The sequence below is a fragment of the Primulina huaijiensis genome, chromosome 17 (genome assembly GCF_012295235.1).
Source record: "Primulina huaijiensis isolate GDHJ02 chromosome 17, ASM1229523v2, whole genome shotgun sequence".
Taxonomy (NCBI): domain Eukaryota; kingdom Viridiplantae; phylum Streptophyta; class Magnoliopsida; order Lamiales; family Gesneriaceae; genus Primulina; species Primulina huaijiensis.
The window spans coordinates 7,432,350-7,444,841 of record NC_133322.1 but is presented as its reverse complement, the minus strand read 5'-3'; the positions used below and the strand labels follow the sequence as shown (position 1 = coordinate 7,444,841).

The 12,492-nt window shown below is 35.2% G+C and overlaps 3 protein-coding genes across 3 annotated transcripts; 1 reads left to right on the top strand and 2 right to left on the bottom strand.

The window, feature by feature from the left end:
• Positions 1–326: 326 nt before the first annotated feature.
• LOC140962575 (uncharacterized) lies at positions 327–6,164 on the bottom strand. Its single transcript, XM_073421528.1, has 4 exons — positions 6,142–6,164; positions 3,450–3,669; positions 987–3,394; positions 327–891 (listed from the first exon to the last, which is right to left on the bottom strand). The coding sequence occupies exons 1-4, from the start codon at positions 6,162–6,164 to the stop codon at positions 327–329; spliced, it is 3,216 nt and encodes a 1,071-aa protein (XP_073277629.1).
• Positions 6,165–7,307: 1,143 nt separating this feature from the next.
• LOC140962320 (protein OXIDATIVE STRESS 3 LIKE 1-like) lies at positions 7,308–9,713 on the top strand. Its single transcript, XM_073421183.1, has 2 exons — positions 7,308–7,689; positions 9,054–9,713. Exons 1-2 carry the CDS (start codon positions 7,379–7,381, stop codon positions 9,523–9,525), a joined length of 783 nt encoding a protein of 260 aa, XP_073277284.1. The 5' UTR covers positions 7,308–7,378; the 3' UTR covers positions 9,526–9,713.
• Positions 9,714–10,625: 912 nt separating this feature from the next.
• Positions 10,626–11,669, bottom strand: LOC140962574 (uncharacterized). Its single transcript, XM_073421527.1, has one exon. The coding sequence runs from the start codon at positions 11,667–11,669 to the stop codon at positions 10,626–10,628; it is 1,044 nt and encodes a 347-aa protein (XP_073277628.1).
• Positions 11,670–12,492: the final 823 nt, after the last annotated feature.

Genomic DNA, 12,492 nt, shown 5'->3' with positions numbered 1-12,492 from the left:
ACTTTAGGCAGCTTTTTCCATCTTGCCTTCTAATCACAGATCCAAGATTTTAATCACAACTTTTCAAATTTGTCTTGGATTACTTGTCACATTGGTTAAGGTTAAGTGACCATTCTTCAATTCTTTTGTGATTAAGTTTGTATATAGAAGTGTGATGTTTAAAAGATAACTAGGAATTGTAAATGCATCAGAAAATTATGCTACACAGTTTCAACACAGCATTTCACAATATGAATGCAATGCAGTATGTCTAATTCCTAAAGATGCAGATGCATGGTAGATGTTGTCTGAGCTGTTGTAACATTTGAGACAACATCCAATAATGATTAAACAGAACACATGCTGAGAGATTTCCTAAGATTGGAGAACCTCTCAAAATCTAATGCTTTGGTGAATATGTCGGCCAGTTGGTTATTAGTATCAACAAACTCCATTCGAATCAATCCTTTTTCTACAAGATCTCGAATAAAATGATGTCTTATGTCAATGTGCTTTGTTCGAGAGGGTTGTACTGGATTTTTTGAAATGTTAATCGCACTTGAGTTGTCACAGTACATAATCAAAGGTTCATTCTTTAAGCCATAATCTTCTATCATTTGATTCATCCACAAAAGTTGAGTGCAACCACTTCCAGCTGATTCAGCGGTTGAAAGTGACACACAGTTCTGTTTTCTACTATGCCATGAGATCAGATTATTCCCAAAGTAGAAACAACCACCAGAAGTACTCTTTCTATCGTCTAAATCCCCAGCCCAATCAGCATCTGAGAACCCTACTAAATTTGAGTTGGTTTCATGTGTATACCATAATCCTAAGTCAATGGTTCCGGCTATGTATCGTAAGATACGTTTTACGGCTTTTAAATGAGAAATCTTAGGATTAGATTGGTATCTAGCACACAAACAAACACTAAACATTAAGTCAGGTCGGCTAGCAGTCAAGTACAAGAGACTTCCTATGATGCTTCGATATAGAGTGTTGTCAACATGTTCGGCAGCATCATCTTTGGATAATTTTTCATTTGAGCCCATAGGTAATTCATGTGCTTGATGTTCTCATTAGCAAATTTCTTTATTAGATTTTTGGCATACTTACTTTGGCACAGAAAGATGACATCATGCATTTGTTTGATTTGTAAGCCAAGAAAGAATTGTAATTCACCTACCATGCTCATTTCAAACGTAGTAGACATGCATTCAACAAAATCATTAGCATGCTTTTGGGATGAAGAACCAAAAATGATATCATCAACATAGATTTGGCAAATAAGGATCTCACCTTTGGATTTTTGAATAAACAGAGTCTTATCTACCTCACCTCTTTTGAATCCGATTTCGAGAAGGTATTCAGTCAATCTGCCATACCAAGCACGAGGTGCTTGCTTTAAGCCATATAGAGCCTTTTTCAACTTGTACACATGATCAAGATTATGTGGATCTTCGAATCCTTTAGGTTGTCTGACATATACTTCTTCACACAAGATACCATTTAAAAACGAACTTTTAACATCCATTTGAAACAATTTGATTTTCATAAAGCATGCAATGGCTAGCAAAAGTCGGATTGACTCAATGCGGGCAACAGGTGCAAAAGTCTCATCAAAATCAACCCCTTCAACTTGTGTGTACCCTTGAGCAACCAACCTTGCTTTATTTCGAATTATGTTCCCTAACTCATCAGTTTTATTTTTAAAAATCCATTTTGTTCCAATGATATTGCCATGATCAGGGGGTGGAACCAAAGTCCAAACATCATTTCGAACAAACTCTTCAAGCTCATCATGCATAGCATTAATCCAGAACTCATATTTTAGCGCTTCATCTACATTTTTAGGTTCAAGTTGAGATACAAAGCATGAAAATCTAACCTGTGAGTACATGGTACTCATGCACACTAGTCCAACCATTTTTCGATAGTCAACTTTGTCTTTCTTCCGGGTTTGAATTTCTTCATGCATTCCTCCAATAATTTGATATGGTGGATGGTTCTTTTGGATCTTGCTTGGAATACACGATCCATCATCCACTGCCTCAACATCGTTGTGAGCATCTTCTTGTAATTCGGTGACTTCAGTGTCATATGTTGTGCCAGATGTTGTAACATCTGGGGCAACATCTGTATTTTCAAGTGGTATTTGATTTTCCAGAAGGTCTTCAACATCGTCTTCAGCAGTTTTCTTCTTGAGATCTCCGAGGCTTTCAACTTCCATAGGACCCATAAGGTCCATATGTAGTAACTCCAGACAGCGTGTTGTCCCAGATGTTGGCAACACTGGATGTGACACGCGAGTCTGTTTACCTTTTTGACAATCTCCGCACACATATGGTATTCCAGATGAAAGATTAGGCATACCTCTTACTGCATTGTACTTACTCAAGTTCTTCAGGGTTTTGAAATTTGCATGACCGAGTTTTTGATGCCATAGGTCAAGTTCGGTGATTTGCACATGTTTGCATAAAGGTTCTTCACTTATTTGGTAGCAATTGTCTGAAGACCTTGTACCTGTCATAATACATATGTTAGCTTCATCAAAAACTTCACACTTATGTTTATCAAACTTAACAAGCAAATTATCATCACACAATTGACTTATGCTAATTAGGTTCGAATTTAATCCTTCAACATGAAGAACATTGTGGAGCTTTGGTAGTCCTTCAACATTCAATGTTCCCTTTCCAACAATCTTTCCTTTAGCTCCCCCTCCATAGGTTACTCTACCACATCTTTGTTCAACATAATCAGTGAGATGTTCTCGTGATCCTGTCATATGGCGTGAGCTTCCACTATCAAAGTACCAATGACCTGCAGTGTTAGTTCTCAATGAAGTATAGACAACATTACAGTGAGTTTTTACCTTTGGTACCCAAATTTGTCTTACTGTAGGTCGGTGGTAGGAGGTGTTGCGGGAAATGTTGGACAACATTCGGGGCAACATCTGACTTGACTTTCGATTCATGCAGTCATCCAAGAGCTTAAAACAATAAGGCCTGATATGACCAGGCTTAAAGCAGTAATGACATACATACCTGCGTTTTCTCTTCTTAGGGATAGGTGCAGTAGTTTGTCTTTTCGGTGGAGAGCTTTTGGTTGAAGATGTAGTTTGTGATGGTGTGGACGTTTCAGTTTTTCCTTTCACAAACACTGTAGATTTTGAAGATTCACCAATTTCAAATACACTATCTTTGAAACCTAGACCTTTCTTGTCTTTTCTTCCCATCAAAAGTATGGAATCAAGCTTGGATGTGCTTGAATTAAACTTGGATAAAGTTTCAGTAGCCTTTTGAAGTTCATCCTTGGTCTTGCCTAGTTCCACATCCTTTTTGCAAAGAATAACTTCAAGTTTGGCTACAACAGCTTTTAGATCAGTGTTTTCTTTCATAAGCGTAGAATTTTGCTTGTTCNGTGAATATAGCATTTAAGGCCTTTGAGTTGTAATTCGAGTTTTGCACCTCATCAGCAGTCCAGTCAGTTTCAGGTTTCATCAGGCTGTCTCCATCTTCGTCTTCCTTCTTGGGTGGAGTCCATCCATTGATGACACGTTGCCATGCACGTTCATCTATGGATTTTATGTAGTACCTTATTTTTACCTTCCATAAACCGTATTTAGTTCCATCGAGGACCGGTGGTCGAAGTACAGCATTGGCAAGTGATGTGTCCATTTGAGTATATCTGTTAAACAAGACAAAAACCAGAATCAGCACTTAGTATATCAAGAGTAGGCTCTGATACCACTTGTTAGGAATTATTTTGTTCGACAGATATCCAGAATAATAAAAATATCAGAATAGGATGTAAAATCGTGAATTTGTGTTTTGTCAGAATTAAATGTTGTGCCAGATGTTACAACATCTTCATGCAGCGGAAACTTTTTATAACACAAATTGACTTGAAATAAATCAATGGACAAAATTAAATATGCACAAGTATAAATACTTGTGCGGTGCCTTATGGCAAAAATTAATCACTAGAAAACCAAATCGTTTACACAAAAACCTATCACTAGTGATTTTAACAAAAATCAATTTCCTCAACACTTTGAGAAAATAAAGCTTTCTAAAAACAAATAACCAGAATAAAAACTAAAACAAGAAAGCAAAATGTGATGCCAAAAAGGAATCCACGAAAACGATCTTCAGCCAACTTCGTTACGGATGTTGTCTGCAGATGTTCTCGACATTCAATGCAACACTCGAAACAGCAACGTCCTTGCAGAATATTTTCTCTGAAATCTTCAATGTGCAAATTGCGTGTTTTTGTGATCGAGAGGAGAGAGCTTCAATGATGTCCTTGATCTCTTATTTATAGATGTAGATTTTTATCTCCACAAGGAAACCTAAACCACAAGGAAGGTAAGAGTTTTAATAGGAATAAACTCTTTTTAAATACTAATACTATATCTCATCAATCTTCTATCACAAATAACAAATCTTCGAATATATTTGAATTAATGTCTTGTTATCTAAGAAAGGCAAAATCATATAAAATATTTACTCAATCAAATCAACATGGAAAAGTATATTGGGAAAATAATTTAAATTAATATATCATTTAAACTTGGAGATATTATTTCCCTTCAACTTTCATCCTTCATATTGATTTCTTCAAATTGATTGTTCGGTTCCAGCTAGATCAATAGGTTGATCAGTCGATATTGTTCCATCAAACACAATATGCACATATTCTTCAACATTTAGAGTTCTTTTGTTAAATACTCGATACGCTTTTCTAACTGAAAAATATATAAGAAATATACCATCATCTGACTTAGCATCAAATGCAGTCAGATGATTTTACCATTGTTGTGGATAAAATATTTGCAACAAAAAATTTTGAAGTAGGATACCAAGGTTGCTTGCCATGCCATATCTCATATGGTCTCTTGCAATGTTTCTTGTTAAAAATTGATCTATTTTGAGTATAGTATGCATTGTTCACTGCCTTAGCAACTGAGCTATGTATTTTTGAGTATCGATGTCAGTCAGCTAACAAAGATGTGTGCGAAAAGATACCAAACTGACATATTAGAACAGTTAAAAAAATGGATTGACTATGTAAACTGAATGGTAAACTCAATGGTAAATAGACACAAGTTTGTTTCTGGATATTTGGAGAACTCAAGCTTCTACTTCACCCATTCTTCCTTTTGAGAAGACAAACACTAGAAGCCTTTGATTCTTACAAGCAATTTGCAAAAATCCTTTTTAATTTTGACTTAAACACTGCCAAAACTGAAACTCCTAGTACACCTCAACTGAATGAATAACATTATACAGATTGTGGTCAAATATAATAAATTGTAACACTGCAATATCCTAGCACTTAAATATTTTCAATGATCAGGTACAAATCTTTTCAAAGTGTGCTCGAATGCTTGAGTCAAATACTTGATTTCTTGAATCTGTGTAGTGGCCATAGAACCTTACTAAACTGAACTCCTTCTCTATTTATAGACTCTAAATCTAAGGGTTTCAAGTTTAAAAAAAGTGTCGGTTGGCTTGTTTTTTGTCAACGTCAACATTCTTTGGCAATCGTACACTTGGTCAGTCAGTTTTGTACGAAAAAACTTATCCAATAATCAATTTAGTTTTTCTAGACGTAAACTGATGTTCTTGAGAATGTACATTAATTTTCTCGACTGATAGACTTGGAAAACTTGATAAATTTCAGTCTGCGTCAGTTTCGTCTTGATTTAGTCTAGTCTAGTTAATTCAGTTTAGCTTGAAGATTTGGTTATTTCAGTTCAGTTAGTTGATTCATTTTAGCATAATTCAGTTAAGATTTATTTTAACACCAAAACCTTAATTGATATAAAATTTAACATTTTATTTCAGTATTGTAATAACAATAAGCATATGGATAAAATCACCTATAAATAATTTTTTAAAATCAATATATAATCTAAAATAACTTAGAATGGGGAGAAAAGTTTCAGATTCCACATAGACCGGAAAGAGTTTCTTCACAGTAATAACATTTCATATAAGAAAATCCATATAAGATAATATAACGTGTTAATTTTATAAGACGAATATTCAACTAGATCTGATCCATGAAAAATATTTTTTTATATCAAAATATTATTTTCAATATAAAAATGAATTAAATTGATATGTCTAATGAATATAAAATGGTGAGACCAACCTTACACAGTTGTCGTGTGCCATTTTCTAAAACATTTTTTTTCTAGTCTAAATAAATTTCTATATCCACAATTTATTTAAAGATCAAAGATTTTTTTAATCATCCATTCAAATTCTTTACCTTGTGAAATTTAAAAACTACATCATTAAATACAAAGTTTTTCATAACAACTATAATCTTATTTAGGTTGAATGATCCAATTATTTAGGATGGCCAATATTCCATTTTGGTCTTTGATTTGACACGAAAATAAATTATTTCCACATTTATTTATAAACCGTTTTAATTAAATTTCTTAATTCTTTTCCTTAAATTTCATAACCTGCAAACAAATTTTACTTAATATTATTTTAAAAAGTTTGATTTCTATTGATTCGAATATGAAGGGATAATTATCAGGTTGGTCACTGTTTGTTGGCTAAAACTATTTTAATCACTCGTCTTTAACGATATGCCAAAAAAGATCGTCAACTTATGAATTCTGTATTCGTATGGTCCAATTATAATCGTCAATACCAAAAACATTAAATGATTATTTGACGGGAATAATTATACTTTTTGTCTCTATTTTCTTGTTTTTTTTCAAATGTTATTTTTTCCACGAGTTTAACCAATAAACGTCGAGTAACGAAAGAGCAAGATGTTTAAGATTGACATAGTTTATGATTGTTACATAAACACTGGTCGTAGAACATATAAAATTCACAATATGTTGCAAACATAAGTGAGCAATGTATTTACGAAAGAGTAGGTCTCTTGTGAGACGATCTCACGAATCTTTATCTGTGAGACAGGTTAACTCTACTGATATTCACAATAAAAAGTGATACTCTTAGCATAAAAAGTAATACTTTTTCATGGATGACCCAAATAAGAGATCAATCTCACAAAATACGATCCGTGAGACCGTCTCACACAAGTTTTGCTTTTACCTAAAATAAAAATGGCCAAATAGGGTTTTTAATATCGGTTGTATAATCGAATTATTAAATATAAATTCCATTTTATATTACAAAATTAGAGGATCTATTAGTTGAAGAAAAATTCCAAAAATAAAATAATAAAAGAAAAGAAAATAAAGGGAGATTAGGATAAGTTTGAGATTTGATTCTTAATCCTACCCTAATTATGTTTTGTACCAAATATATTATTGCCTTTTTTGAGTCAACATTGGATAAAGATAAGGCCTTTCCGAAATCAATTTATCTATAAATTCACAAATTTGTCCAAAACAGCGATGTCCACAACATCGGAGATGAAAAATCTGGGCGATAACGATCGGTTTGAGCGATCGGGGGTTTTTAACGGCGATGCGCCTTGTGTTTCTTCGATTTACGACGCCCTGGATTTCTCCGCCGCCGATCGGCATGAGGCGCGTGTGGCGGTGGAGGATCGGAACGGTTCTCAGTCTTCTTCCTCCATCTCATCAATAGGAAAGAACAGCGATGAGTCTTCCGGTGGCGGAGGAGACGGGGAGGAGGTGCAGAGTGAGTACAAAGTCGGGGCATTTGCTAGTTTGGATGCTTTGGAAGAAGTTTTGCCTGTGAAGTAAGTTGTTTTTGTTTTCACCTATATCGTGAATTTGGTGAATTCTTTCAATTTTTTAAGTGGTGGTTTACTCTTTTTTTTTTTTTGAATTATTGTGTTTTTCTACTTTGAGGCGAATTTTTTGTGGGTTTGGGCTTTTGATCATTGGTAATTACGGTAAGGTTGAATTGAATCAGAGATGGTGGTGGGTAATTGCTCTTATGCTGTCTTTGTAACTGAAATTGAATTCTGGCATATCAATCTGAAACGTAACGTTCTTTGTTCTACAAATTGGCTTGAAATTTCCGTTGAAAGATCCTCTACTTCTCATGACGAAACTGCTGGAGGCATATTTGTGTGTTTCATGCTGCTTTAGATTATAGAATTACATGGCTGATTTGCTAGTGTAAATGACTCTGTTTCATATTACTTCTCATGTATGGATTAATTTATATTTGGGGATCAGGACATCATTATCTGTTAATTGTTATACTTAATATACTAATACTACATCCTAATGATCTGGTGCAGTATTAATAATAGGTACTTTCTAACGAACCATGTAATGCAATACAGAAGTTATGGTTTATTAAAAACTCATTTCTGTAGTTTCTTTAAAGTTACAGAGAATGTATAAAAATTATATCTTGAGATAATATATTTATGCTGTTAGCAATAACCTTTGGCGCATAACTCTTTTTGGAGTGAGCAAAGACAATAGACAAGGGAGCAAACTTTTTCTTAGTAAAATTACACTTGAAGTTTCGATTCTTTTTTCCGTTGAGGGGAGGCAACCGCCTCTTTTGTCACCCACTGGTTCTGTCCCCTGAAGTAATCTTATCGTTATTATTGGTGTTATTATTATTGCCACTTAATTGGGAATAATGATTTTGGCTGCGTGCTAGAATGATTGTTGGGAATTATCAATTCCAGAACCAGTCATTCCTAACTTGTCAAGTTGCTATGTATGTGTAGCGTCAATAATGCGAGAATGGGAATTTTTGTTTCCAATACCAAGTATATGTCAGAAATTTGTTGATGAAAAGAATAACTCTGGTGTCTGAATTTTGAATCCGTCCAACCAGCAATAACTGCTTAACTACCTCTCTACCTGTTTTTTGTCCTCCAAAATGTCTTAAGTTTTGCTTGTCTTTTTTGGTTTGGCTATGTTTGCTTTTGACCTTAATCTGGTTCTTTATTACTTTTTGGTTGCACAATGTCACTGTTTGTTTAGCTCTATGGCATTTTTTCCTTTGTGTTCTCTTGAAATGAACCACATAAACTATGCTCTAAATTATCTTACTGGCATGTTAGTTGATGTGCACCATCTCTGCATTTCCTTTTTCTAGTGAGATTAATTTCTTATGGTTTGTCACCCATTTTAGGAGAGGTATATCCAAGTTCTATTGTGGTAAATCCATATCTTTTGCCTCTCTTTCCGATGCTGCATCCTGCTCCTCTATTAAAGATATCGCTAAACCAGAAGATGCATACACTAGGAAACGCAAGAACATGATGGCATATAATAACTACTGGGATAAGAAACACGACAACTTCTCGAGCAGCAGACGTGGAGGACTATCAAAAAGACCGAACAACTCTATGAGTATGTTAGCTCTTGCTGCACCGTCTAATTGCCCCGAGAGTTGTTCTGGCGAAACGTCTAACTCTAACTCACCATCATCTGGTTGCTGCCTTCCTCCTCTGCCACCCCATTCAAGAATTGCTATATTTAACGAACTATCATCCACACCTCCTACTGATAAGTTTTGTTCATGGCGGTCCATGTCCTTAGCTGATCTTCGAGGTGGCGCTGCTGCTGAAGATTCAGAAAATATCAGCATCCCTGGAATATGAGTCGATATTAATGGCACATGAATCAAGTATGTAAATCCCTTTTCCTTAATTTCCAGTGTCACCCTATGGGTCTAAATTATGATGATCATGGATGGTCACGGAGGTGGAGACCTTTTACTTTCTTTTAGTTGTTTGGGCTAGACTCGCGGATCTCAATCACGTATAATATTATCATATTTCTTTCTTTATACGTACCTAGTTTGACTGGAATTCCAACTTAAGTCATGTGAAAGTAGTTTATTTTATTATTTTTTAAGGATGTGAAAGAAGTGATTTTTTTCTTCCTTTCCTGGGTCAATATTACCATTTCTATATCTACTCGACAGAATCACGTGCGAGTCACGTGACATGTCTATTAAAAAAGGAAAAAAAACATCACGTTAGTTCTCGAGTCTTTAAAAAATCAGACAAAGTCTTCCATCGGATGAGGTAAATATGCTTGAATTTTTATAATATAATATAAAGATGCAATGTACTTGATTTTTTTTTAAATGAAAAATGTATGAGCATATAAAGGAGTTTTATGACTTAGAATTTTCAAAAAAATTGTTGATGCTATATATAATAAATAAATAGGAAATAGACAAATGCCATCAAAAGTAAGCCTCACAAGAAATGTGAAAAAAAGTGTTTACAAATATGAAGTACTAATATAATAAAAAGACTTCTTCTATTAAAAAAAAACTAGTAAAAAAGAAGTAAAATTAATTGATGATTATCTTTTAATCGTCGCACTACCTTCGGTTACAAGTTCTAATAAGCAAAATAAAATGGAGTTATGTTTAAACAATTTGTGATTTCTAATTTAAATTGTATACTTGAAATATCAGAAGAAACTCAAACTATGGAATCAAGGAATAAGTTTGAGCAACTGAAAAAAGTTAAAGCATAATTAATGAGAAAAATATGTTTAAGCAATTCCATCGATAGATATAATTATTGAAAAATTAATTGTGTTTAATATTAGTATTAACAATTAATTTAATCACAAAAACTCCTGTGAGACGGTCACACAGGTTAATTTTGTGAAACAGATATTCTAATGGGTCATCCACGAAAAATTATTAGTTTTTATGTCAAATATATTATTTTTTATGTAACTATGAATATGGTTGATCCGTTNTAGATTTGAAGCAAACTGATTTTTCACAGATGTTGCGCCCAGGTGTGGCAACACCTAGGGCAACACCTAAAGGATTTACTTGCATCCAGCGTCTTTCAGTCAATAATGCAGTCAGAGAGGTATGATTTTCTTCCTCAGTAGTTTTCTCCTCTGCATCAGATTCTTCATCGCTTAGGGAAACATTGTAGCCTTTATTTTTTCGCAATCTGTTGGCACATTCATTGGCATAGTGACCGAAGCCTTTGCATTCCCTACATTGCACTGAATCATACCTTTTTGAATTGTATTGTCCCTTGCCTTCATCTCTAGGCTGAAATTGTTGCTTGGCAGGGAGCTTTTGTGGCCTTTCAGGTGCAGGAAGACTTGGAAATTTTGAGGATTGTCCACCTTTCTTATCTCTGATTCTCTTCAAGTAATCCCCGAATTTCTTTGTGATAAAGGAGATAGAGTCCTCACAAAGATCTGATTCATTAACTTCCTGAGATATTTGAAGGAGATCATCATAAGAGTCATTCGAAACTTGGAATGCAATTGTCTTCCCCTTATCTTTCTTCTGCATATCCATGTTCATCTCGAAAGTGCGGAGTGAGCTAATAAGTTCTTCCAAAGCCATCAGAGAAGTGTCCTTGGCCTCGTCTATTGCACAGATTTTTATGTTAAATCTTTCAGGTAGAGAGCGAAGGACCTTGCTGACTAAACACTCATTTGAGATAGTATCTCCAAGACTGAACGCCTCATTAGCAATTTCCCGTAGACGACGATCATAATCTAGTATATTTTCAGATTCTTCCATTCTCATCATCTCGAATTTGGAAGTGAGCATCCTCAATCTGGTTTGCCGCACACTTTCAGAACCTTCACAGTGTCTTTGGAGGATATCCCATGCACTTTTAGCAGACGTACAGTTTGTGATCAGGCTGAACATGTTCAGGTCAACCGACGTGAATATAGCATTTAAGGCCTTTGAGTTGTAATTCGAGTTTTGCACCTCATCAGCAGTCCAGTCAGTTTCAGGTTTCATCAGGCTGTCTCCATCTTCGTCTTCCTTCTTGGGTGGAGTCCATCCAATGATGACACGTTGCCATGCACGTTCATCTATGGATTTTATGTAGTACCTTATTTTTACCTTCCATAAACCGTAGTTAGTTCCATCGAGGACCGGTGGTCGAAGTACAGCATTGGCAAGTGATGTGTCTGTTAGAGTAGGTGCACGTCGAGCCAAGTGTTGGCCGAGTGTTCACAATGAAACTCTATGTATAAACAGTCTTTATTTTAATAATATTTGAAATTATTGTTTTGGCACATCTTTATCTGTATACCCATGCTAGTTGCATAGATAAAGCCCTTGAATATACAAATAGTAGAAAGAATATGAGATGCTCATATGATGAGTATCATGAAACTCATATTTGGAATACTGTATATTCTAAACGGTTCCTAGTCGATTCAGCCGCCGCTAAGAAGGATATAGGCCGCTCGAGCTTGAGACTAGTATCTGCGATGTGAGTACCATGTTTCATTGGTAGGGGACATTGTGATGTCCGAGCATGCAGATAGGTGCTCCTGGTAGAGTGCACTGAACAACCCTCCATTAAAGGACTTTCCAAGTGGTTCTCACTTATCGAGTGGAAAAGTCCTAGTTTATGGTTGTACACCATTAGTCCTTATGACCCGGGACAACATTGAGACTCTATGTGCTAGAATTACACTTTGACTTGTTTACCGACTCTCATGGGGTCATCAGGTGGCAAGGTTGGGTGTTCTGTCGAAACATATAGGAGTCGATGCATTGTAGTCGGGGATTCACCGCTTACCTACGGGTATGGATATCCTATGTGTTTTTC

What these genes read in the sequence shown, in the direction of transcription:
- LOC140962575 (XM_073421528.1), bottom strand. Translation starts at nt 6,164, where the DNA reads ATGGCACACGACAACTGTGTAAG. An exon ending in GCACACGACAACTGTGTAAG is followed by an intron (nt 3,670 to 6,141) that starts GTTGGTCTCACC and finishes CTTGTTTAACAG; the next exon opens with ATATACTCAAATGGACACAT. An exon ending in AAGATGATGCTGCCGAACAT is followed by an intron (nt 892 to 986) that starts GTTGACAACACT and finishes TTTGTGTGCTAG; the next exon opens with ATACCAATCTAATCCTAAGA.
- LOC140962320 (XM_073421183.1), top strand. Translation starts at nt 7,379, where the DNA reads ATGTCCACAACATCGGAGATGAAAAATCTGGGCGATAACGATCGGTTT. An exon ending in GAAGAAGTTTTGCCTGTGAA is followed by an intron (nt 7,690 to 9,053) that starts GTAAGTTGTTTT and finishes CACCCATTTTAG; the next exon opens with GAGAGGTATATCCAAGTTCT.